Genomic DNA, 27,743 nt, shown 5'->3' with positions numbered 1-27,743 from the left:
AGCAACGCATTTATGGCAAAATCATTATGCAGATCGATTTCATTGATTTTTCATTGCACGGCGTGCTCCAAGAGGGGAAAAAACAAATCAGCGAGGGAAAGAAGTCTCGGGACGAGGCTCAAGCATCAGTCGAAAAGAAACATCGGGTAGGAGGATCCCGTCGATCGTCGATCCTCGCGGTCAGATGATCTTATAAGGCGGCTCTAGCGCGGAGACATAAGTGATTTGGAACGTCGGGACTATTATAGAACCAGCTACCAACATTGTCGAAAACATAGGCCGGACTATGTCCCCCTCTTTCTCGGAGGTAACTAGATTCGAATCCGTGACACCTTCGGCACAATTGTCACACAATCACCTTGCCAAGTTAGCTTCAACTTCTTCATCATCCCCTGATTTTGCTGCACGATCACGGAACGCCACGGTAAATCACTCGGCCCATAACGACACGGTGTAATCAAAGCGAACTTTGTTTAGCCTCATGCCTTCGGCTAAGCTGCCGCTCGATCCTCTTGCATTCCGCCTACGCGTGAAACATCGCGACGCAAGTGCGAACAATAAGCGATGTTGGCTGTTAACCTTGTTTCGCGAGGAAATTGATTGCTAGTCAGCGCTAGGGTTTTGCACGTTTATGAAAATTGCGGGTGGAATATGATGTAGAGAAATGTTGAGATTTTGAGGATGCTTTATTTGTGACTTGTTAAGATTCTTGGAAGAAACCTGTGTGAAGTTGATTACTGTTTTTTTGAGTTACCGTTTATTGTCGGAAGTTGGAGAGTATAGAAGATACTGTGGATGTCAAAATTGCAAAGGTCTCCTAAGAGAATTTTTCGATTGATCTTTGAAATTGTGTACATTTTTAACCCTTTGTAGTTTGGAGAATCCTTTTCTCATTTTGGTGCTCTTGTAGCAATGTTACTTCATTCAATCAGGAGTTCAATATTTGAGAATATTTCGAAAACACTAAATTTGTACTTATACACGTATAACGGGATTGTGATTACGTACTGTGAATAATTCTAGCAACAATTGGTCAAATATCGAATTATTGGAATACAATGGAATGCCGAGTCCGCTACTGCAACACAACAGAGGTGCAATTGATCAAAATTCGTTAATATTCACTCGCAGTGGCGCAAGAGAAAAAACCGATTATATAATATGCTGCCGATAAATAAGCGCTGCCGATAAAAAGTCGATTTATAAACGACCGGTCGATAAATGCTGATGCTGAATAAATTATTTATAGGTTAGCGGTAGGTAAAGTGTTGATACCGAGACTGCTTTATTCGGAATGTCTGATTTTTCTTTTTTTTCTTTTATAATTATTGAAGCCGTGGAAAATGAATTACTTAAAAAATGCTAAAACCTTTTCAAATATTTTCCACCAAGCATCGCAGGAAAATTGGTAAAAATAATACAAATACTTAATCTTTTCTTAACTCCTTCCGATGTAACGTCAAGTCAGACACATTACAAATTCAATATTCAACATTAAATTGATTCAATACGAATATTCCTCAATTCATATCAATTTGAGGCAATTATTGCTTGGTACATATGAAAGCAAAACTTTCATTTCAATTACAACATACATATCACCTTCCTCCCTTTATCATTAAAACAACGTACCCAGTGATTAAAAAAAAAGAAGATTAAGAACCATTCCTAATCTTTAAATATTCAACTTCAATTTTCGACTCATATCTTTAACAATCCTTAAATCGAAAAACAGTAACAGAACAAAATGTCTCCTTTAATAATCAGATTCGTAATTCACATTAAAAACGCTTCAAGTAGATTTGGTTGGAAAAACATCTCTAGATCCGACTGTCTGAATGTGTTTTCACGGAAGGAGAAGATCGACGTTGATGTTTCACAAGATCCCGCTAATTACAGAATATAAAGGGTTAATTGAAACCAGTCTGTCATCGAATTTCCGGGCTCTAAGAATAAATGAGCGAGTCGATAATGTATTTCTACAAGCACCGGTCGGTCTGATCGATTTCCCTGGCACGTGAAAAATTAAAGAGGATGCATGGATTCCTGCAGCCGCTGCCATCGGAAAAAACGGGAATGCTCGAGGAAAGTCGATGCTCCGCTTGGGAGAGTCTCGCGGCAGTCCATCGTCGAAACCTTCCTCGACGATATCATGAAAATTAAAAAAGGAAAGTGATCGACGCCGAGCCGGCACGTCGGGGCGTAAATTTCATTTTAATTCCGTTCGCCACGCGATTCAACGTTTCGTACTGCTGCTGGCTGTAACCGAATCGAAAAATCCGCCATAAAATACTTTCTTATTTTTTACTCTTCGCATTATTTATTCGCGTTTATGCATTCGTGTGTACTTCACGGCCACTTGCAACCTCGGAAACAAAAACAATGAATTCAGAACAGATGGCCTAATTGGCCATTAATTCACGTTAATTTGAAACTAACCGTTCAAGCGAAACGAAATGTGTTATTACTGAAATTCGAAAATTTATTTTATCTGTCATGAATAAATATCAGTTGTATCGAGTGTGAAATAGTGAATTTCCAGTGATATACACATATACATTATTCGAAACAACAAATAAATATTTCGCGGCGAAATGGATTACGTCTGTTATCATAAATGAAAAATATGTTTATTGTTCGTACAATAATTATGTTTCGATAATCATCGTTCTAACTGGAGTGCAAAGCTTAAAGCGCATTTAAAATGCAAAGATAAACCTCGAGGTCGTTTCGGGATGCCTTTTAGCCGCAAACTGAAATTGTTTCCACAATTTACTGACTTTTTATCGCTTTTACACAACTAACAGAAGTTCTGGCTTTGTTGTCCATGTTTCTCATTTTGTCTGTGATTGCTGGAACATGAGCTGTTTTCTATAATTTCTGACAAATTCGACCATTCGTTTTATTCAAAAGTAAAGTAAAGTAGAAGAAGCCGTTGTATAGTTCATTTTATTTAAAAAAAAAAATACAATGAACTGTTCCATAAAATCTGAAATATTCCATATTTTCCAATAATCCTTTAACTCAACTCAAAAGTTACTAATATTCGGAGGCACCTCGTTATTTCATAATTATTTACCTACATACAGATTTTATGATAAAATTATACTACATACGTTTATATTCTTTATGTAGAGTGGATAGACAACCTTGTCTACTTAAAATGTCGCGTTCAGTGTCACGGATATCAAATATTCACGAAAGATACACCGTTTATCCAATGGTAACGATCACTTCATTACGGTCCAACACTTGCCAAGAATTCCAAGATAATTTTTCTTCCTTATCTAGACGCATTTTACCATTTCAAATCTGCAATAACAACTCCAGAGTTATAACTACAGAGCTATAACTACTTAGTCTTTTAGAAGACTAGTGAAACCAATATTTCAGCTTTTCTTATCTAATAAAATTTGACCACGCGTGACGACCATATGTTTATAAAATGAGTTTCCATTATAAAAAATAGTATCTACTATTGAAACGATATAAACATTTTACCAAGTTATCTTTATATTTAAAAGAATACATAATAATGCAAAATTTAGTAGTTCTCGTTTGTTTGTAATAGCATTAGCAACGAATAATCACGATCTACTTTGTTTACAATATCTCAAGTCTCCTTTCGGTTTCGGGAAAGTGCAAAAAATCATAGGTCAAACGGTCGACACACCGGTCACGATCAATGCGGGACAATCGAATGTTTGCCGTGCACGAAATACGAATTGGTCTGGCTCGTCCCCGTACGTTCAGGTAAATCAATATCCTTGTCTGCCGACTTTCTTCCGTTTGTACGCGCGATTATGAAAAGTGCATGTCGCTCCGGCGACCTTGAATCACCGATGCACATTCAGCTTGGAATAAAACGAGGAATTTTATGGACTCCGGATTATTCGTACCTCTAGGTGTCACCGTCAGAAATGGAACGGAGCAGCTCGCGAGCAACTTCGAACATTTTAATCGCTGGATTCAAAAAAGGATTCGTGACTTGTTGAGTGTATAGATTCACTGACGAATATAAATTGAAAAATATATGACATATAATACAGGATGTCGCAAAAGAATGTGACCACACTCTGAAAATAAAATAAAATTCAGCGTTTTACCAGCTAATGAAATGTGGTAACATTTTTTTTTACGACACCTTGTATATTATCGTTAAATTTTCATCATTAAATTCTACATATCTAATGGATTCTGATGGTATTAAATTGAGGAATTGCATTATTCAAATATCTTTCCTTTGGATCCGCAGATGCATATTGAACACGATCACGTCTTGAAACACTTTCGTCGCTCCCGCGTAATTGAACTTCTCAGGTTCATTGTCATTTCCACGTGGGAAACTTTTCGGAATTAGTCCATACACTTCGGAGTCCAACGCGAATCGTCTAGTGTTCGCTTAATCGAATGGAGCGATAGAATGGGTTCTAGAGTTACGAGTCTCCGGTTGCGCGAAAAAAAGGAGATTCGCGGAGAGACGGGAATTTTCGTCGAAATCAATTCGTTCCGTACTTTATATGAAAACTGAGTTCTGAAACGGTAGAGAAATCTAACATGTTCCCCGCGAAATGAACGCTGTAGATACTATCCGAAGTCGTAAGGTATAACGTTATATTTATTTACTCACTAAATAACTCTTTTTACTCCCATTTCTTCAATAATTGATTTAGAAGGTGCGCATTTAACACGTTGAATACCACGGAAGTCATCGGTGACCCTCAACCAAATCGAATTACTATAATGTATTCAATTAAACGATGGTTATTTGAAAACATTCCTACATTATACATAATGCTACCTAACGTGGTGACATTCAACTAGATCAGCGTGCAGTAATAATAATGCAAATCAATCAAATGATATAATATTATATTTTTTCCATTTCGTGTATTTTTCTCTATGAAATCGCGCGGAATTCAACGTGTTAAGGGAGCATTCCAACCGAGAACAACGTCATCAAGACAAATGGTAGAATCAAATCTGATAAATTCGAAATAAAATCCGAAAATTCGTCAAACGAAGGAAAGGCGTTGCTCCTGGAGACAAGTGCGTCCTCGGGGACCAGCCGCGTCGGTGTCCGACTGAAATAACAAATAACCGCGTAGGACACCCGATACGATGGATATTTTGGCCCCGTTTCGGAAAACGTGGAAATGCTCCGGTGGCCCCGAGGACTTTCCCTCGTAACGCGACACCGGGTCGCTACATATGGGCGAGAAAAAGACGTGTTGTGACAACAACCGCGCCGTGGAACAGGGGAAAGCTTGCTGGCCGGTCTCGTTTTACCGGCTTAATGGTACAAGCCAATAATGACGTTTAATACCCTTATTAACGGTCACACGGACCGCTTTTTTTGCCGCTCGCTACCGTGTGAACAGGCTGTTTTCGAAACGGACCTGAACAGAATGCGGTGGCAACAGATGGATTCAGCTGAAGGTGTCTAAGTCACGGAGGACACTATCCCCTAACTGGTGCACACGGATTTCAACCCCTAACGCGTCAACCGTAAAATTAGTAATCACAAAAATCCTGGAACAAAGCATCAGTCTACAACAATGAAATTGGAACTGGAAAATCAAAACTTTCGGTGAAGATTGCTTTTTGAACCTTCTTCTTGCATATCTAACATATGGTATCACTAAAGTTCTACTGTATCAATGAAAATTACTGTGCAAAACATGTATCATTAAAATTCTACTATATTAATAAAAATTACTGTGCAAAACGTATCGTGCCGCGAAGTATCGAGGAATATAGTCATTGTGTGAACGCGTCTCTTATCTTGTGTCAAAATATCAATGGACCTATAGCCATTTCTTAGTTTCGCACCTTCTATAGATAAACACGAAGTAATAAAGAAAGTATCGCAATGTTGACATTTAAAAATTTTCATTCGAAATTTATTCAAGTCACACACATCTTCGTTCATCGTCCTAGATACTTAATGCGAACCTCAAGGGTTGAAACGCATTCTCCTCCCGCGATCGAACGTGTCCTGGTTTTTCACGTTCCGCGTCGGAGACGAAATCGTTAATGGGCCCATTCACGGCGGTTCCTTGGGACGATTCCGTCCAGATCGCGGAACGGAATCGGAACGGGCCGAATCGCGTTTTCAGCGGCCAGAAATTCACGCAGCTATTTCGGTTGGCCGGCTAGCATCGCCGAAATATTTGAAGAAGCGTTACTAAACCGTGCTCAATGAACTCAATGGACCAACCCTTCCGTTGGCAATTGTACAGGAGAGCGCGGCGCAACCAGCCGCTCTGCCAACGGATTTCGCGCAATCGTTCAACGTGAGTTACGACTTCTCGAAGCCATTAGACCATTGAATAATTAACCGTGCTTGAGGTTGAGGCGTGTCGCGGCCCGGGCCGATTAACGCGGAATGAAGGTGTTTGTTTGATGAACGCGTCTGACGAGGAAACCCGTGCGGATTGAATCTTAAGCACGTATTATGTATTCGTCTGAGACAAGAATACTAACGCGAAGGAACATGAATTTAACTGGTTAATCTTCGTCGGTTTATATTTCAATCTTGATTTGTGCTGTTCGTTGATATGGTTAGAGGTAACCGAGCAAAAGTAATTAATAATCAAAGTGTAAACTATAAAAATCGAAACTAGTAACAATTAAATTGTAAACAGTAAACGGTCGCAACTATTAACAATCGAACTGTAAACTATAAACAACTAGCGAGAAACTCTAGTCACTCTGCTGGCTGGCTAGCATTCTTGTCAGAGTCACGTAATAGACATGTTATTGTCTAGGCGAAAACAGGAAACCAAACAGCAGCATGAGGACAGTAGAGATGGGATCAAGTTCAGTATGTTATTTGTGGATTTGAATCTACTTCGATATTAAGGTTTCCTTTTGTACTTACAATGCAGTATATTTGTGGCACGATAGTAGTATAGTGGTGTAATTCAAAATATATTTGTAATGTAATTATTCCACCATGGGTGATTTTGTACCTTAGTACGAGTAGGTTTCGGAAATGTATTGAAACAAAAGATTCGAATATACTTGATCAGGGCCCGAGTGTAATTAGAAATTTTTACTTTACACTTTTCCGTATAAATACTTTAGATACTTTAGATAAGGAGTTCAAAGTCATGTCAACTAAGTAAAGAAACTCGTTACTGAAAGCAATGCTTTCTTTTCCAAAGTATCTGTAAAATATTCAAAGGTATTCGGTTGAATTCAAATTTACTTGCCATACAGAGGATTCATCAGATGCATAAAACGTAATCGTTACTATTTTTCACAGACTTCCTTGCCTTCCACGAATCGCTTTCGCGCTCATGTAACGATTAGAAAATTCTTCGCGCGCCGTTGCGCATTAGAGGAAAAATAATGCCGAGATACCATGGTGAAACGAAATATACGTGTAACATTGAATTGACTAAGCAAGCTAAAATTTATAATCTTCAAACTAAAAGCGTACTACAATAGCAGCACACAGTGCTTGGTACTTATGTAGTTGACGAATTGCAAGCAAACTGTGTATTCATCACGATAAGTACTTCCAGTTAATATATTTTTTGTTCTATTATAGTTACCATAGTGAAATGTCATTTTGACACTTAGTAACATTCAACGCTTACAATATTGGTACTCAGAGTAGTTATCGTTTAAGCTACTAGTATTTGATGTATTAATTTAACCATTGGCAGATGAATGTCGACATTTTGGCGAGATGAAATGTTCATATTCGGAATACTAAATTGCAAACCAATGATTTAATTTGCTCGAACAGCAAGAGATCAGTATATAGTTCCCTTCTTTTCTATCGTTAAAGCATTCGATGTATAATTTAGCTTCATATTGCAAGTTTTCTGTACTTTAAAGAGTCTTCGTCCGCAAAGTGTTAAAGTACTGACACTCGAAATGTTTATTGTTTCGAGTACTTACACTAGCAGTATTCACTGTCCAGAGTACTGCTATTCGAAAAATTTTCTAGCGATCGTCAGATCACTAACCAGAAGAGAACCACGGTGTGTACCGGTGTGCACGGTATATTTAAACTGCATCAAATATAATGCGCGGTCGCGAGGTTCGACGTTGAAAATGCGTGCCCGCCCGATCGGCAATGGAAGAGCCGTTTCTGAATTGAAATTAGACGTCGCAGCTATGCAAACAGAGAAGCACAAAAGAAGACCGTTGAGAGCAACGGCGGGAGAGTTGGACCCTGCTAGATTTGGCAAATAGTCAAAAGTTCTTTAACCTTTCGGGACAAGGTAGAGCGAAACTGCGAAAACTAGTCTGCATCCTGTGCACTCTGTTTCCACGAGGCCCATCAAAACCCATACCAAAAAAGATAATTCACCGTTCCATATCGTACACATGGTCGTAGATATAATCACCAAAGGCTGGAGCTTCCAAATTGCTCGAAGACAATTACAATAAGAAAATTGATGTTGAATAAACGTATTTACTAACACAAGCAGCTACATAATAATGTAATACCAGAGCTATGATACTAAATCATTAATAAGTAATTATTTCTAATACAATTTGCCTTTCGTATGAAAGTTAACTTGGGCTCGCACTTGTATTAGCTATTTCAAATGAACACAGGGTAATATAGAATAGGTACAAAAACAAAATACTACAAGGTATATAAAAGATAAGTCCAAAGTCCGATTCCAATTCGTTATGTATAAATGAAGTATATTGAAGATTATTGAGATTGTTTCACTATCATATGTAACTACGGAATAATAACTGGCAACGTGGGATAGTTTCTGCGTGGAATTGCCGGCCAACAATGTGTTAATTACGGTACTCCGCGCGTACGATCAAGACGCCCGTCGCCGGTTTCGAAACCGTACGGTGACGGTTCCACGAATTTTGGCCGCGGAAATCGCGAAAACTCCGACGATCGCGAGATTCCGTAGCGTCCGCGTGTCGCGAGCGCGCGGAACACCGCTCGAAGTTAAGTATAAAACGTCTCGTGACGGCCGAATGATTCGAAAGCCGAATGGTCCGGGAGCATGTGACGAGAAACCTCGTGGTCACTCACGTGCTATTCATAACCTGAACCCGAGGCCACTCCGTTCCGCACGCAGATTTCGAACGTATTAGAAACCCAGACGCGCGACCGTAAGTGCACGTATGCACACAGCGTTAACGCGCATTCCCACGTGCGCCGATTTTAACGCCGACCAAGGGTACTGCGCTTTGTTAGAGCTCGATGGTGTGCTGTAACTGGATCCTCGAGGTTAACCACCCTTCGCAAGGGATGATTGTTGAAATATTAAATTTTTAGAATTTCTATTTGGTTTGTTGAATCATCTACCTTTTATATGGATATTAATTGATTGGTTAAGTCGAGTGAACAAATTATTCATCTTTTGATTTGAGTATTTGCGGTCGTACTTGACAATTTTGTTTCAATTTTAAGGGGCAAGCGAGAAACCATAGAATGATGGGAAATATTGAAATTTATTATTATCAGTTTAAAATAAATTTTCATGGTAATTTGATAGAATTAATGAACGCTGAGTCATCTCTAATGTAAGTGGCTGAGGGTTTTTGAAAAAAATTAATTTCTGTGACAGGGCCCACAATACAACATGTTAGAGGCAACTGTATTACAAGAAACTTTCTTGTACAAAGTAATACTTTGTGGCGAACTTGTGATTTTACGAGGTGGCATGGTGAACGGTCAGTGTTTTAAGTATCCTCGGATCTCATACCTGTCAGTACGGAACGAAATATATTGTGCGGCTGAACGCCAGGGTAATTTCTGGGCAGTTAAACAGAGAAGACAGATTGACTCGTTGTCTTTGTTCTATCGCACGTCCCAATGACTATTTAATTTTTTTCTTTCGCCTACCTCAACCTTGTATTTAACATATATTCATGCTTCCTTGCGTCAGCATGAGTTTGTGTATTAAGCAACATTTTCTTCATTTATTATTTCTATAATGATTACCGATTATTTTCACAAAACTCAGATATGCCTTTCTGTTTTAGAATACTGATATCCGAAGTTTTTTATAAGTGCACTCGTAATACCGTGTAGTTTCTATATATTCTTTCTATAAGAATTTATAATTTAGTATTTCTTCTTTTTCTGCGAGATACTCGAAGTATCTATTATTCAAAGCGCCAGTACTAGATTGGTTTCTTGTATAAAACACCAGTACCCAGAACATTTTATTCTCAATGTACCGATACTTGAACCATTTCCTATCAAAAGTACTCAAATGAAATTCAATTCCAATCGTCAATCTTTACGGACCTTATTTCCTCGAATAACATTACTTGGCAGAGCAGTGTCAAACCCGTTTCTCAATTAGAATATGTAATGACAATCGGACACGTTATTTGCACTTTGTACAGTGCACAGTTCTCGCCGATCCAATGCATCAATGGAAACCGTACGAACGATCGCGTTACGCGTCATCAAGCTGCACAAAATGTGTTCCGTCGAATGAAAAAGCGTTTCGAAGGTTCATTTAATACCGCGTTCAAAGTTCCTTCGTAGTGTAAACACCGTCGTGCACAGTTGGTTGCTTGCGTTCGCAGCCAGAGAACGTTCCTCGGTTGTGCAACGACGGGATCGGCCGAAGGAAATGCATAGAACTTTGTTGTTGCACGTAAAAATAGGAACGCAGAAAGGTGATAGTCGTGCATTATGCACCGATCCATAAGTACGGTGCACAGTCCGTCCGTATAACGAATGCACAGGCCAACTGTTTCCTCTAGCTCCGTGCGCTAACATTCTTAATACCGTTTCGATTTCCTCTCGACCCTTTTTTATCATGCAAATACGTCTCTTCTTCGTACTTCCTATTCCTTATCGCTAGGCCACGAGTCTCTATGCATTTACAGGAAACGTGGAAGCGTGAAATTGCATAGGAAACGCAATACACGAAAAGTAGGTGAAATATCTAAAGATGTACTGGTTTATGTAATATTTATTAATTAATATTGTTAGTGAATTATTTAACTATTACTTAGTATTCAATATTTATTTTGGTGATTTTATAATATTTGATAAGTTAAATTATTTTCTATTGTAATTCTGTCTTCCTAATTATATTCTTGTCGCTATTCACGCCATAAAATACAAATAATAATCGATCATAACTGAAAAATGCACGTTTAGATCAATCCGATCGTTATTACACTTTTTTTTCACCTGTTAAATCAATTTTACAACCAACAGTATTTATAGACGTGATCTCTACTCAGTAAAAACTGATTGTCGGATAACTGCACATTGATTAATTCAATACCGAATGACACATTCTCTAATATCCTCGAAATCATTCGTACCACTTTTTCATGTTCGTCGCCCAGAACCAACATATACCCATCAAAATGTCCAAACACAAATTTTCAAAGACCAAATTGTAATTTTCAGCTCGCTATCAATAAATTGAAAAGAAACTCTTAAAAATCTTTTCCTTAAACGAAGTTTCTTCTTTGCGTTACAGTATTTCAAAATACAGAGACGTTCTCATTTGTCGCTATAGAGAGACAAATAAAATCTATCAATTGCATTCCAATCTTTTTCTAAATTTACACATGATATCCTTTTACTTGCGATAAAGTACAAGATAAAGAAGGGGTTAAATGAAGAAAGAATCGAATATTTTCTGATATTCGAGTTCGTAACAGTTGGATCGTTCTTCGTGTTGGACAATATAACCGTCGGGGTCGAAAAGAGGCCGATCTAGCGGTCGCTAAATCTTCCTCGGACGACCGCGCAGCGTGAAACCCCCGGTCACGCGCGCGCGTGCACAACAATACGCTACTCTCGGGCGAGAGAGCAACGCGTAACGCGCGTAAAACATCGCTATATTACCGGCGGCCTACGAACTCCGTTACGTAATCCGCGGGGAAGGTCTACGATCCGCGCGGAACACGTGCAAACGGCGCCCAGCGCCAATATAGAAACGCTGTCGCCGCGCGGCACCGCGGAAAAATCGGCTTCCGGTCTTTTTATCGACCGTCTTTCGCCTGATATAAAGTCGTTTCTCCACTTGCGTCCGGAGTTCGATGGAACTCTACTATTTTCCTTCTCCTTTGCTTTGAGCATCAGTGAAATTTCTCTACTTTTATTGCCTTAGAATTTGTCGGAGTTTTTCTATTTTGTTGCTTTTTCTATGGAAATAAGTGAAATTTATCTACTGTCCGTTTACGACTTAATAGCTCGATTGAGAATTATAAATTTATGACTATGCAAGTGTAATTGGTCAATTCTGATCTTATCTTCGATCCTAATTTGCTATTCGTCAGTACCTCTGTTCCTTATTTTGTTTTTCAATATTTTTTGCTTCGACGCTTGTCTAAATTTTGTTGCTTTAAAATTCGGGGAAGTTTTTCTGCACGAAACAAAATATTTCGAGTTTGGAATACTTCAGCTGAATCAGAGTAGAAATAAACTTGTACAGCCAACGAACTCAAGTAACTATGTACATATAATTGCTTGAATTTATAAAAGGGACAAATGGTTTTAGTAGCTTCTAAAAATATCGGCTACCAGCTAGAGAAAAGTTCGTCACGCGACATAACTTCGCTGAAACCCGACGAACAATTTTAAACTTCTGCCTGGTAGCGTGTGTCTAGAAGTCAATGAACATTTTCGTAATTTGGCTGAAATATCGTGAAATACATTGTTATCTAATCAGTAATTCCATGAAACTTTTAACCATTTCTTCTCCTAATTCAAACCACATCCAATCTTCGTTATATATTCCAAATTATATCGCGTTGTTCGAAAAAAAACTGGTAAAAAAAGAATGTTTCTAGATAAAACCGAATACTATCGTTGTATTTCATTTTCCGAATCAAATCACATTGCTGAGAAAACGAAAAGTTCCGGAATAATACCGGATATCTCGACTAATTTCGATTGAAGACAGAAAAAAGCAGAGTTTCCAGATAAAACCGGAGCCAAACCATTTTAATATTTCGTTCTCTAACTGAAACCACGAGAAATCTTTTTTAGGTATTCCCAACGACCATTACAAAATCGTTTCGAAAGAGTAAAAAAGAAAAAGAACAATTTCCAGATGTTACCAGTTACCGTTTCAATATTTCATTTTCTAACTAAAACCACAAGAAATCTTCCCCGTGTATTCTCAACTACATATATCAAACTGCCTTAGCCCCTTGCTTTATAACAACGTGTCACTCGTAGTGATAACTTTAAAGAGAATTTAACAAGGATAAATATCACTCAGTCCTTTTAAATTCAAATTAAGTATTATTCTTCTCTCATGAATAATTACGCCATAGAACAAACATAGACGTGCGATATGACTAGAATTTTTCTTTTCTTCCAATAAATTTTTAACCCTTTGCACTCGGAAGTTTCTCACTAGAAATATTTAACATTTTTTGACAAGACAAAGACGATATTCTTTGAAACTAACTCGAAAAGAAATCACAAGTACATTGAGAAACAAAGCTACTTTATTCCAATATTTCACGTATCGAGGCATTATACAAAGTGCAACATTAAATATCAGATTTCATAGTTTTACTGCGTCAAATCAAGTGGTAACTGAGAGTCACCTCTCGAATGCAAAAGGTTAATGTCAAAGTAGTTGTATCGATGATAGTTGAGAAATAAATCATAGGCTAAAAAAAAGGGGGAAAAAAACGAAAAATTTCCACATGATATCAGCCAACGTTCCTCTAATTCACGTGGTGCCCGAAAAAAATGGCGTTATCAGCGAAATCGTCGGTTAAACGAGCAATTTTTCGTGTCCGGACGAGCGCTGTACGGCGGCAGCCGTTGCATCCGCGGCCGACAGCCGGGTTATTCGAGAATCGATAGCGAGGCGCGAACCGAGGCTCGGCCGGTTACGTAACAACGGGCAATGTGGCCCAACTTGGGTCGCACGTGCGCTCACGCGTATTCATCCTCATATTCCTGTCTTGCTTTTGTCAATGTTATACTTAGCACTTCTCCGGCCGCTCACCATATTCTATCTCCGCCGTTTTCCACAACGGAAGTTCATGACTGACACTGTCACGCGCGTCTGGCCCGCGTTCCAGTTTCGGAAACTGGCCGGTACTCGAACCTTCTAACGTTGGCAACAGTGTTCCATAGAGATCTCTGAAGTCCATACACTCTTGAGTACACGGAACACTCTTAGATAAAAATAGATTGGATATCGCAGTGTAGCTATTTTGGAATTTTTCGATAATTGCGTCGCTATCGCTATAAATCGTATCAGTTCATTAGTATTTTCCTTAACATCTTTGTTACCAAAATCTATTTCGGCAGCAGACTTCGTTGAAAAATTCTTAGACAAAAATAGATTGGATTGCAGTGCGGCTATTTTGGAATTTTTCGATTATTGTGTTGCTATTGTTATAACTGAAGAAATAACAATAAATCATGCTTGCTTCATTTGCTACCAGAATTTCCTTCAGTGGCAAGTCTTCATAGCAAAAACATTCTACCAAACGCAATGTATCGTTTTCATGAAGTATAAAGGAAATTAAAAACAGAAGACGATTTACGCAAAAATACAAGTAACAATAGTTTACTTTTTCTTCTGCGATATACAAAAGATTGATCATCGCAAATATGTGACGTTGATAAAGAGTGTATTAAATGTTTTAATAATGAAAATTATGCGCTACCATGTTTCACAGAGTGGAAAGGCGACGGAAACATATTTTCGATATCTGTTAGCTGTAATGAGGCTATTATTGTTAATATTAATTGCAGAATATAAGAAAGAATAAGCGAACGAGCCATTCATTTGTCATGAACCGGAATAGAACAAAAGCATCGCTTACAAACTCGACGCTTGTACGCGGAGTATTTACGAGTGTCCGATTGCACGTTACTGTCGAGGAAGAGAGATATGTCTCATTAATAGTTGAGTATATCATAGCAGTGAACCATCCCAGGCATCTTGGGTTGCTAAATACTTAGTCGACAACAATATCTTCCGCACAAATAAAGTAAAACGTGATATAGTGTCCGTATTATGATCGTATAAACAACGCGCTCGAATCTCAGCATGCTTAATTTTATTCAACGCGTATATACGGAGCGTTTCATGCAAATAGGCTAAGCGACAACCACGGAGCAATAAAATGCAAACAAAAAATTCCACTAACTAAACGTTTTTGTATACTAATGTCGAAAAAGTAGAAAAATTTCAAAGTCTAAAGTAGAAAAATTTCGAAAATCATAAGATCGTTTTCTTTAAATTTAATTACATATATATTTCAATGTATCAATTGATGTATTTTTAACATTCTCGGTAAACTCTTTAAGTATTTATAAACTGAAAAAAGCTAGAAATGGTAGCAGGAACATAGACGCAGTTAAATCTGATACTAAAGTTTGAATGAAAGTTTGAATCCGTGCTCAAAAAGGAAGTTCAACGTTTGCGTAATCCATCCAAGTTAGAATGGAATTGCGTGTTCACATCGCGTGGAGAAGATTCTTCCTCGCGCAGAAAGTGAAACGCAAGTAGAAAAGTAGACCGCAATCTGGTACAGTCAGTAGTGCGAGTCAGCCATTGAGGCTGCTCATGGGTTCACCGGGAACCACCATCGTGATCGAATCGATCAGGAACTATCAAGCTCCGCGATATTCCTTTGTAAGTTGTTCGTTCGCGAAAATCTGCTTGTTGATTTCATCGATTAATGTTTTGTTGCTTCGATACCATTACATAACTGTAATTAATCGGTTACTGTAACATGAATTAAAATGGCGAACAATTGTTGAAATATTGAATCTTTCGTCTTATAAGAAATTTTATGTAATAAAGATAAATATGTATTTCTATCAAAAGGATCGAAAGAGAAACAGTATTTTTCATATATAAAAATTTTATCTTTCTGATAAATTTATCTTTGGTATAGATATGATAATTTCTTTCTCTCGCTTGAAAAATTATTATTAACAAGAGTATTATATGCAAATTTAACTTTAGAGAAGATAGCTGTATTTGTATCTGTTCATCGTTACATCTAATTATTCATCGCGCCGAGCATTATGAAACATAGAACGTTAATCCCCCAGAATGGAGGAAAATTGACTAGCACTTCCCCGATTCTCAAGGGATCATTTCATTAAACTCCGAGACAACTTCCACCATGCTAAACTCCCAAGATCGTCCGAGACCCTCGCGAGAACTGAGATCGCTTTAAACACCAAATACAAAGGGAAGGAAAAAAGTAAAACTTCTATAATTAATTACTTAATAAGAATTCGATTAATCTACATCGCTTCGAGAAGCATAAAATAAGCGAGGCAGGACAGCAAAACTTCTAATCGAACTTCTCCACTCAATCGTAAAATTGTCAGTCCTCAAGGTTCCACAAAAAATTATTTAAAAGAACACTCAGTAAAACACATGAACCTACACCTAAACATGTGTCTCAGAAACATAACATAAAATCTTCGTAATCGATCATCACCAAGAATCTTAACAAACATTCTCAATCTCAAATAATCTCACAGAAACAACAAAACCCCCATTAAAACATTATTATCATCATACTACACATATACATACATTCATACCAAACTTTGCAAACTGCACAAACCGCACCCGAAACGAAAATGTATAAAACATCCGAACCGTATTGTCTTTCACAATATCTATATTAAAAAAACCATATTCTAACGTAATTCTAATTTTTCAACTACAACTCCTGAAAACTTCCAACTCGCATAACGATCCGCAGTCTAATCACACACGCATGTTCGATAATGGGCAACAGTCACTGCCAAGTTCCCAAGACAGCGAGATATAATTGAACGACACCCGCGACTCACGGGGGATGCGAGGAGCCGCGGATCAATGGGCAGACGCTATAAAACGAACTTCCACGGAGCCATAACTCTCCCCGTTTCCGATTCCGATAACAAGGAACCAATTCCAGCGGAATATCACTTTCTCCGTTCCCCGTTGCCCGGCATCAATATTATCGTGCGCTGTCACTTTTGCGGCGTACAGTTTGAATTCCACCGTGGGGGAATCCCAGACCACCATTGTAACCATCCCGTCTGGCGACGGAGATCGAACCGTCGGGCATAATATTCTTGTTCCTGTATCCCGCACTTTCACGGGCCAGCATTCATCACGAAGTTCGAGCACGACGACGATCGAGGCGCGACGGTTGCTCCTATTGATTTGCTCCCTTGCCCTCGCCCATACGGCTACCACCCACGCGCCCGCCTTTCATCCTCCGCTATTCCGTTCTCTCTTTTTCTGTCCATCCCTTCCACACTTTCTTGGCTGTGCAAGGAGGATCTTTGACCCCCCCAGGAGGTAAGAGTGCGCCGCGGAAAAAGGCAGCGAATGTCAAGGGTTGCAGAGATCGCAGATTACCGGCGAACGTGTATTCGAGGGTGGTTGAGGCGGGCTGAGTCTCGTGTTGATTTAATATGTATCGGGACTGACCGAAGCTTCTACTCGTTGTGATTGGGGGCGGGATAAGTGGGGGCGAAATTGTGCAGGGTGCTTTTAATTGAGATTCTGATTTGTGTTTGGGTAATGGGCGGGTGAGTTGACTTTTGTGGGGATGTAGAATACGTTTGGGAAAGGTTGTTAAATGCTGATAAATATGATGGATGTAATGGCGATGTGATTAACTAAGGATGCAACTGTATAGGAAGTTTTAAGGAAGACACAGATTTGTATTTCCGGGTGGTTGGGGCATACTGACTCTCGTGTTGATTTAAAATATATCAAGGCAGACAGCTGACTGAAATTCACTGATTGTAATGATCGAGGAATCAGATGAGCCAGAACTGAAATTATAGAAGTGGCTTCAAAGAAAAATTCGCACTGATCGTAATAATTCAGGGATCAGATAAGGGAGAAATTAACTGTACGGGATATTAAAGAAAAAGAAGCTTTAGTTAATTGCAATAAGGTGATTGAAAGAAGCGAGAAACTTCACAGTTATACTTATATATAGATAGATAGTATATACATGCACAGGATGTTATTAAAAGTAAGTGTATCGAAAATCAATTTCTAATTATGCACCGCGGAGTAATGCAAACGAGATCGTTTCTCATTCAAATAGTAAATGAACTGCCTCGACGAATAACATTTCAAACAACAATGTATTTGATGAAGGGTGCGCTCCATTCATTAAATCTTAATTTATGTGTTTTTATTTGTCAATATGAAATAGTCCAAAAGTATTTTAATAAGATTTACGTTGATTTTATTGTTACTTACTGGGTAACCATTACTTACTTGGAACCATTAAGATTATAATGATCGCATTGAAAATTTCCTGACGCGTGGACTAAATAAACAATTTGGTCCCGTTGCGTGTGCCCGTCCTACAATGGAAAATTCCTATCTTCCCTCGCTTTCAATAATTAGACCGCCCATTACCCGTTAGAAAGCGGCTGTTACAAAATATTCGTCTCGCGGAAGCAACGAAACATTATTCAAGACCTAATGAATATCGAAACGTTGTGAGTTGCGCAATCCGTATAAAGAATTACGAAGCTTACGCGATATACGAGATCGTCTCAAGTCTTTTCGACTCGTTCTTTTCCTCTCCAAATCTTTATCAATCTCGGGAAATGTTCAAACAACGTCACTGAACACACATCTGTGAACTTCCTCATTTGACCAACGTAGTCTACTGTCTATTTACGTTAACTGTTGTACAAATCAAAATGCCGGTCCGGAAATAATATAATATTTTGACCCAAATTTTCTCGCTATAAATAAAAAATAACTAAACGCTTTTTTCTGAATGAAATTCCTTGCTTGTAAAAATCCGTTGTAATTTTCTCGAGTGTCTATAAATCTGACCGCGTGAAACAAGATCCGTAACGCGGAACACAATGCGTCATAAACTTTGATATTATAAATGGCCGTTCACTCGAGCACGTGACCACAAATAAACCTATTCTCGCGTGATAAACCGGGGAATGCCGGGGATTACAGCGCAATTGTGAGCCGCCTTTACTTTACCGACCCGCGTGCTTATTTACCTGGACTTTATTATACAAGTGATTATAGAATTTAATTAGAAAGTAACGCGGGAAATTAGGTGTAGGAATAAACCATTTATCCTAATCTCGATGAAACAATGAACTTAATAAAATTACCAACTGATTGCGTCATAAAGAATTACAACCGAGCTAGTATACGTAATATATAACAATAATAATATTCAAGTATGGGAGCAATTAACTTAATGAGATTAGAAACTGCAATGTTCGCTGCAATTCTTATTAATTTTCCAGTGATAAAAAAATAAATGATTTCTTTAATGTCTGTAACACTAACCTACCCCAATGATCCGATGAAAAGGAATTTACTTGCGTCGTTTCCGATTCCACCAATTGAAACACAAATAAATTTTCAGTGTATTTTAAGGGCTATGCAATACAAAATTAAAATAAATCCGTACTCTGTGTTTGGCCACTTCGATAGCCAAAATAAGAATTGCACGGACGTCACGACCGGCTTAGATCCACGAGTCAAGCACGAGGTGAACTAGACTGTCGCCATATTGAAGCGCGCGAAAAAAATGACCGTTAAACCCGTCACGCATGGTCGAGTTTTCAAGATCATACGAAACGATGTCCAATATGAAACTGCAGCTTGACACGCGATACGCAATGAACCGCGACTCCATCTATGTTTATATTTTCGTTTAGTACCTCTTGCGACTCGTTCTATTTACACAACCTAAAAGTACCAATTAGTCCATAAATCGTCAAGATTTTGTTCATTCAACGTAAAGTGGAAGCGTTAGTGAAAACGAAAGTGAGAAAACCCGTTCCTCGTTAGGACACTCAGCGTTCCTATTTTCGTTTCCTTTTTTCACGCAAATAATACGTGAAGAAAGTGTCACCGTTAGGCCTTATTAGCAATTCGAATGTATTTTAGTCTCGAGAGGGTACTAAAATTTCACAGGAGAATACTCGTACACCACATGATAATTTTCAAGGTCACGTGCAGTCTAACAACTTTTGCGAGAGCCTGTACATTGTGCAATATCCTATGTCTCTAATCGATTTCAATTTTTCAAATTGTACCGAGCATTTTCAGTTTCACGGAATGGGCTAAATGCAGTCTTGTATAGTTTTCGAACGGTTATTCGTGAAATTGTTGCAGATATTAAGTACACTTGTATTACATTGAACAAAAAAACAGGGGGTGTTCGTTGCACAACATCAATTAATTTAATGTTTTCTGTGGATGCTTGATATTTTGTTGCATTAAAATCTAATAAAAAATATTCAAGAAAGAAGATCCTACTTATATGGGTCTTAATAGGGTTAAAATATATTCCAATATTTTGCAACTGATTTAACACGTTGATTGCCACGGAAGAACATCAGCGTTTGCTGTATCATTTATCCTTTCTGTAGCAAAGATACAAAGCAAGAATTATTAATTCTTTGATATGAAACTTCTTATATTACCTTATTATCTTGTATTTGAAAGTATTAAACTAAAAATTAAAAAAGAACTGAAATCTTTGGCTGTGTACTCAGTTCAGAGAATCGGGCCGATAGAAATTTTAAGCTACCTATGGTGCAGAGCCCTATAATACATTATCGGGTGCAGATAACGCAAACTCGCTTCGATAAGCGGTGATCCATACCACGTAAAAACGAGTCTTTGGGAAAACAGCAGATAAAAATCGTAAACGACGTGAAAGCTATCGCGATAACATTATGGAACGGCGGTATTGCGTTCGGCGATTGTTTCCACGGATAATAAGCGTCCTAACCTAACTCATTCACGGAATGTCACTCGGCATTGACCCTGGAATATGAAATGTGTGTGCAAATAAAAGAAATTCTACCCTCGCAGATGAGTTAAAAACGAAACAAATTAATCTATTGTTGGACGTTACAATCGCAACGTCGGAGATCAATAATGGCACATTCGACGTTACAAACACAAACATGCTTTGCGTACGAGCGAAGAGAACATGTTCCTTGGTGGGTAAACAAAATCCTCAATAGTTATAAGTAAGTTATAAATTTACTTAGAAAAATAATTTACACCAAAAATTCATATGAACATGTGGCAGTTAAATACTATTAGGTTAAAGGTTAATTGCGCGCAAACTGGTACGTCAATGAAAATTACGTATCGGTTCACTAATCTAACCTGATAGAAAGATACTCTGAGGTTTACAGACCTTCGCAGCCACGATCAATTACTTTTTTCATTCACGTAAAACATCTCTAACGAAACTGATTTCTGTTTATACAGTTAAGGGGGAGGTTATGTCCACGTTACAAAATTTAAACGTTATTGAATACCATCCAAGAAGAAAACCGGAAGATCAAATGATACATATTAAAACTTTGTAAAATACGACTATAAATACGTTAAATCGTGCGAGGGGCAGCTTGGCGAAACACACCGTAAATCTGTTCACGATCGTTCGCCTTTTGGTAAAGTAGATGTCAGATGGATATTAAATAAAAAAAAAAATTGAAGGGTAATATTTATTTTCCGACATTCAGTAGAGGTACTCAATGGAAGCTTAAAAGAAATGGAAAATAAAAGCATTGAAATTATCATAAATATCGGTAATATTATTGGCGAATAACTGAACCTACCTATTTGCATGACAACTCGAGACTTTACAAATTGAGCACGACAGCAGGAATACTTAGATCATTAGAATAAAATATTTTATTATACCTGATCTAGCCTCAATGGAAGTACGCTTTTACAATCCGCTCAATGACATTTTACATAACCGTTCTAACATCGTCGTCAAAAATTCTCACTTCCGATTCACAATCAACTAAATGCAGTCACTATTATGAAACAAGACAGAATCTCTTAATTCCATCAGTTGCAAATTTTAATTTGCACTATCGTGACACTATACATGATGAAATTTTATAAAATCGCTTTGATGCTATTCGATTACCATATCAATGATTATTGGTGACCAAATACCTCTTTCACCACAAGATTTTCCAGCCTCTTGCGCCGCATTGTTTTTATTCCTAACGAATTACTAAAATACCGTGACTCTTCGAAGCACTTAGAAAACGTTAGCTCATGGTTACCATGGGCCAAAATAACCTTACTCAAGGAACCCGGGTTACAATACGAATTAACACTAGAACTACTGGATGGGTTAAAATGACCCATTCTTGATTTCATTTTTTCCAGTTATTCAACAGATAACAGACGCTTCTGTGAGAAAGTATTAGAGAAACTAATTTAGCAATACACAAATTGAATTGCAAACCAACTGAAATTTCAATAATTGTACTGTTGAGGTTTTTACAGAACAATTTCAAAAAAAATGATTTAACTGCTCGGTAGTTCTAGTGTTAAACAGCGATTAGGATTTCCAACAGATTTCGCTCTCAAAATTCACGCTGGATGTGTCACGGTGTTGTGTATAGATGGTAGCAGCGTATGTGGATGGGGTCATCACGATGAAGATACGCCTTCAACTAGCGATAAAACAGGGGGAAAGGGGGAGGTGAGAAGAGGGAAAGAGAAAGGCAAACAGACAGACAGCAGACGTACAGACAGAGGGAGAAAGAGAGAGAAAGAGAGTTTCTGTGAGAATCAGCTTGACGGTACGTAAGGTCGCGTGTAGAGCACTTGCTCTGGGTAGACAGGCACGTTGCAACGAAGAAGTAAAGTCATGGAGAGTGCATGGATCGATGGTTGCCTGAGTAACAGCTCGGTCCCGGACAGAGCTGTTGCCTGAGTAACAGCTCGGTCCCGAACAGAACGGCCAATTTTGTTCATAATATGCACGCTGTCGACAAATAAAACTGTCGTGGGTTCAGAACCACTGTCCACCTCTTAGACGATCGTGCCGAGTTCTTGTTTATCGTGACGGGAACGTGTTTTTTTCCCCCGCTTCTTTCTTCCCGTCATCGAGCGACAAAGCAAAAAAAAAGCGACACTCGGTACGCGCGCAACGTATCGGGACTATCAGAGGTGTCCTCGATGTTGGAAGGAAAGACACTGTAGGCTGCGCGGAGATCCGGAGCGGATCGACCCTGCACGTTCGACGGTACGCGAACGGCAAAATGGCAATTGCGAAGGGACAACTGCGTTGTTCGGGAACACGTTTGGAGACGTGTCACAGCCGGCACGATCATTTCTATGTAATAGATCACTGAATCGGTCGGGACGTGCACGACCATGAGACTTTGTCGAAGGACTCGAAGGCGTGCACAGGGGAGACCATATTCGTGCGTTTTAAATAGAGAGGATGTACCATCGCAGTGACAAGTACTCACCACCAATGCTGAGAGTTCTCCATCGCGTTTTCCGCTTAGAACCCTTCTTGCCCATCTCTCATGAAGATCGAGCTGGTCCTCCTCCCCTGTGTCTCTCGCCTTCCCAGCGATCTCGGCCAACTTTCTAGGACGAAAGCTCCGCCGAAATCATGTTGACCGCGACGGATATCTCGTCACTACCTTCGAGGTAGCATCTTATCGACTGTCTGTCGACAAACGAGTCCCGTGTTGCTGGTCTTCTCGAGAGAAAAAGCTTTGGAACGAAACTCCCGACGAACGAGGCCTGCCCGTAGCAGAAGACAACTCTAATACGTAATCCGCGTCGCACGAATAGCGACCGCACACTGCTGTCCCCACCTCACCCCTCCGTTATGGTCCCCACCCTGTACCTGCTGTTCCCCTACCTCCGGCCTCTGTCATCTTCGACGAGGCTCCGCGGTCCACGAGATTCTTATCGCATTATTATGAATACGAAATGAATGTTCTGTTAATCACGCGTGCCCATGGGTTTCTAATATCGAAACGCATAACCTAAACGCGGAATCATCGAGTGTCATACGAACTGACGACCATGAAATCGATTCAAAGTTTTTCTTAAGGATTCAAACACTTCGAATGGCGGTCAATTGCCGCATGCGTATAACCTCGGCGATCGCCGCGCCTCGATTGGCTGTTGCCATGGCAACCGATGTAAACTATCGCACGCCATTTTATCCGGTTACGATTGAAACGAGGCATCACGGTGGCTTTTTTCTCTCTGACGTGCAGAAGTTTTTAATTGTTTCTTTGCGAACGGTTTTCGGATTCGTAATTCTTTAGAAGTCACATAGGAAGATTATGGATTCGTGATTCCATAATCAATTTATGTCTGAGAAGAAAAAGTTTCGATGTTTTATGATTTGTGTTGATAGGTTAAGAAATTAGAGTATTGGCGAAGCAATTAAACATGTTGAAAATACTTTCGCTACATGATTTCGACTGTCCTTCGTTTGATGAACCAGCCGCCGTTGGGTTGATAGGAAACACTGTGCATTATTGCGGTTACGAAAAGTTGCAGGACGAATTGCAACCTTTCTTTAAATATGTGCGAGAATATCCAGATGTTTCGATTGCCCCAGATATTCTTGCTACACGTGAAACGGCGCGCACTATTTGTGCTGGTGATTTCTTTCTGCCAGTCCATGATAGTATCTTTAAAAAAATAGCCAGCGTGTGGAGGGAAAAGGGAGTAGCCGAAGCTATTTGTCTGGCTGCATCCACAGATCCTGAAGAAGTCACAAAAGTTGTGCATTGGATTGCTACAAGGTTTTAATAGCGGAATTGTTAGCATAATTGTTTAGCTTTACAAACAATTAGCAATACATGTTTCCTTTCAGACTTAAATGGGCATTAGATTTAATGGACAAAGGAATATATCAAAGAGAAACTTTACCAATTAGTGGATCAGGCTCAGTTGCAGATATTGTTCATACAAGGGATTGGGATACAGCTCTTGTAAGAACTTAAAGTAAATCAATATTTATAGTTTGCATAATCTGTTATTTACTTTTAATGATATGTTTTAGATCAGGTGTCTTTCTTGGCATCCACATTGCCCTCGGTTAGCAGTAGTCACAAAAGATGATCGTATACGTATCTTCTCTCGGGGAGTACCAGTAATACCTGTTTTAAGGCATAGTGCTCAGAAATCAGTTTGCTGCATAAGCTGGAGACCGTTTGCTGGCAAGGAATTAGCAGTGGCTTGTCAAGCAGGTGTATTAGTCTGGACAGTAGAATTAAGCGCAGCCAGCAATTCGCTTAGTCATGCAGTGTTATTAAGTCAAAGGAATCATATGCCTGTTACAAGTGTCACATGGCATCCACAGGGTGATTTATTGGTGTCCTGTTCACCAGCAGATACTAATATGATTATCTGGGACACTTCTAAAAAGGAAGGTGTTCCACTGAGACGAGTTGGAGGTGGTGGCTTATGCTTCACTCGTTGGTCATCTTCTGGTTCTCAATTGTTTTCTGCGTCATGTAGAAATATATTTAGGTATGTTGTTTTCTATTTGTTATTGTAGTTTAAAAGTCTAATATTCTGATTATTGATTATCACATGAAGAGTTTGGAATACGGGAGTAGCAACAATATGGCATGCAGATAAATGGACAGTGCCAGATGGTCGTGTAGCAGTTGCATGTTTTGGACCAAATTTAACATTGTTATTTGCATCAACTGATGATTCTGCAACAATCTTTGCTCTACCCTTGCAAGAAAATATTTTCGACGTCAAAAAGACGTCTGTTGAGAATACCGTAGCAGTGCCTCTCATAGATTTAACGAGAGTCAATTTTTCGTCGGATGATGATTACGTTTCAATAGGTGGAAGAGTAGTTGGAATGGAATGGGATCCTACAGGAAGATACCTTGCTATACTCTTCCAGGTATGATGCTTACTTATAGAACCATTGAAACTGAAGATTCTTTTATAAAAAGTTCGACTAATATATTTCATATTTATGTAGAATAGTCCCTTGGTTGCATTGGTTAAAACCAAAGTGGGTAATATGTCACGTGTAGTCGACATTAAACCCGGTTGTCTCATCAAAGGATTTCCAGGCGAAGTCCCGAATTGCATGAATTTCTACCAAAAATACGATAGCCAGTCACCCGCGATTTGCTTAACAATCGCATGGAACAGTGGACGAATACAACATTTTCCAATAGTCGAAAAGGAACCTGCGCCAAGCTTGAATACAACTAGCACATTGTTGTCGCACTCGTTTGCAATGAGACACGATACATACAATTTCGATTTAAGTGCCACGTACGCCTAATGTTAATATTTATTAATCTCGTGTCGACTCAAGAAGCTGCAAATGGTCTTCCAACCATGTTTTTATACATTTCTTTGGTATTTGTACACAACAATTGTACGGTCGAAGAGTCCAAAACATTTTTTTTTTTGTTAAATGAACCTCAAAGAAGCAATAAACCGTACGAAGACGTTCAGTGAAGTAAACAGCACAATTGGTTAGAAATTCAATGATACTTTGTAACTGACTCGACATCTCGCCCGCAGGGAGCAAAAAGGGAAAGAAATCATTGGTCTCGTGTTAGGCTTTTCTAATGCTTTAGCCTTCTAACGTATGGGATATACAACGAGACGGCTCGGGTTCGGTACCTAATTATACGAAGTCACATGCAGAGCGCACGTCTTTCTATTTTTACGTCGCTTGACCGAATGCTGAACGCCGACACGTACATGCGTGACGAGTCCCGCACTATTTCCAATACGTTCTCTGTCTACTATACTCGCGGCGTTGCAACTCTAAACAAAAATTAACTGCTCCATCGTTCTAAAAACCCCTTCGTCCTAAATATATATTTCTCAGGCGTAGTCCATCATTTCTGACTGACACTGTATTTATGATTACGGGCAAAGCGTACTCCGTGAACGTGAATTATAGAGGTAAATGCTGTAATTGTAACTAACGCGTCGAGTTTATAGCGGCTATGCCTTAGAGGTTGGTTTCCTGCGCTAACGATGTCGACCGTTCTTTTCTTTCTTTTTATAAGGGTCAGCCTCTTCGCACGCTGATCGAACGTTAGTTAAAGATACCTGTCCTCTCCCCCACCCCCTTCCTCCATCGACTCTTCTCAATTCTCTCTTTCTGTTATTGCATCCGTATGGGGTGTACGATCGAAATCCTTTTTCCAGTATATTTATTTTAATGTCAGTCGTACACATGCGGCGGCTATGGTACGAACGGAGTTGACAGGTGCCCGGGCAAAAAAGCGTGGCCGAGAGCCGGGCATAGTATGTATAATGTAAGCATAGAGGGCTGGCAGGCCACATGTGCCACTCTATTACTTATCTACCCGTAATATGACGTATAACCCGGCCATAAGATGCAACTGCGGTCGCATCTGTGTGCGTGACTGCAGGAGCCAAGATGCACACGCGTGTGTACACACGGGGGTGAGTAGGAGGATGCGTGGCGCGCGGCTGTGTGCACGTTCGCCTGAAAGGAACTGGGAGCAACAGCTTGCGAGATAACGCGTGTCGCGAGAATCGTTCCCGCATCATAACAATGCGTTTTCGATTAAGGCGGTTGATGAATGGAAGGATGACTCGTTTGCAGTTTGATCATCCTCCTTGTTGAAATAAAGGGTTGCCTTGATTCAACGTTCAACTCTCTTAGTACCTCGTAATATTTCTGGGTGTCATTTAGAAATACCTTAGAAAATCAACGTATTGAAGAAGATTATTAGAATTAACATATTTTTACTGAGAATAAAGGTAACTCTTGCAGCGGATATTTCGACTGTTGGGTACTAAGAGAGTTAGCATTGAAACTTGTAATGAAAGAAAGTTGGATTTATCAATTTCTGGACAAATATTTTCCAACTTCGCATCGAATGTTTCGTTAATTTTATAAAATAATTGTATACAATTTATAAAATAATAAAAACCCTATTGACACAGTGAACGTAAACAATCGTAGTTTCATAGGAAAGGGTGCCAAGGATGGTC

The 27,743-nt window shown here is 39.2% G+C and overlaps 2 protein-coding genes across 2 annotated transcripts in view; one reads left to right on the top strand and one right to left on the bottom strand.

Moving 5' to 3' along the window:
* Positions 1 to 23,577, bottom strand: part of LOC116427678 (uncharacterized) — a 58,279-nt gene extending 34,702 nt beyond the window's left edge. Inside the window, exon 1 of the mRNA XM_031978310.2 lies at positions 23,225 to 23,577. Within this exon, the coding sequence (XP_031834170.2) occupies positions 23,225 to 23,279 (55 nt within the window). The 5' untranslated portion in view covers positions 23,280 to 23,577. The remainder of the gene's footprint in view (positions 1 to 23,224) is intronic.
* A 443-nt stretch (positions 23,578 to 24,020) lies between these two features.
* On the top strand, positions 24,021 to 27,625 carry LOC116427611 (aladin). Its single transcript, XM_031978149.2, has 5 exons — positions 24,021 to 24,529; positions 24,601 to 24,718; positions 24,790 to 25,259; positions 25,329 to 25,650; positions 25,732 to 27,625. Exons 1-5 carry the CDS (start codon positions 24,171 to 24,173, stop codon positions 26,041 to 26,043), a joined length of 1,581 nt encoding a protein of 526 aa, XP_031834009.1. The 5' UTR covers positions 24,021 to 24,170; the 3' UTR covers positions 26,044 to 27,625.
* The last annotated feature ends 118 nt before the right edge of the window (positions 27,626 to 27,743 follow it).

This window comes from Nomia melanderi, chromosome 1, assembly GCF_051020985.1.
Source record: "Nomia melanderi isolate GNS246 chromosome 1, iyNomMela1, whole genome shotgun sequence".
NCBI classification, from domain to species: Eukaryota; Metazoa; Arthropoda; class Insecta; order Hymenoptera; family Halictidae; genus Nomia; species Nomia melanderi.
The sequence above is the reverse complement of the archived record's forward strand: the minus strand, read 5'-3'. Positions and strand labels throughout refer to the sequence as shown.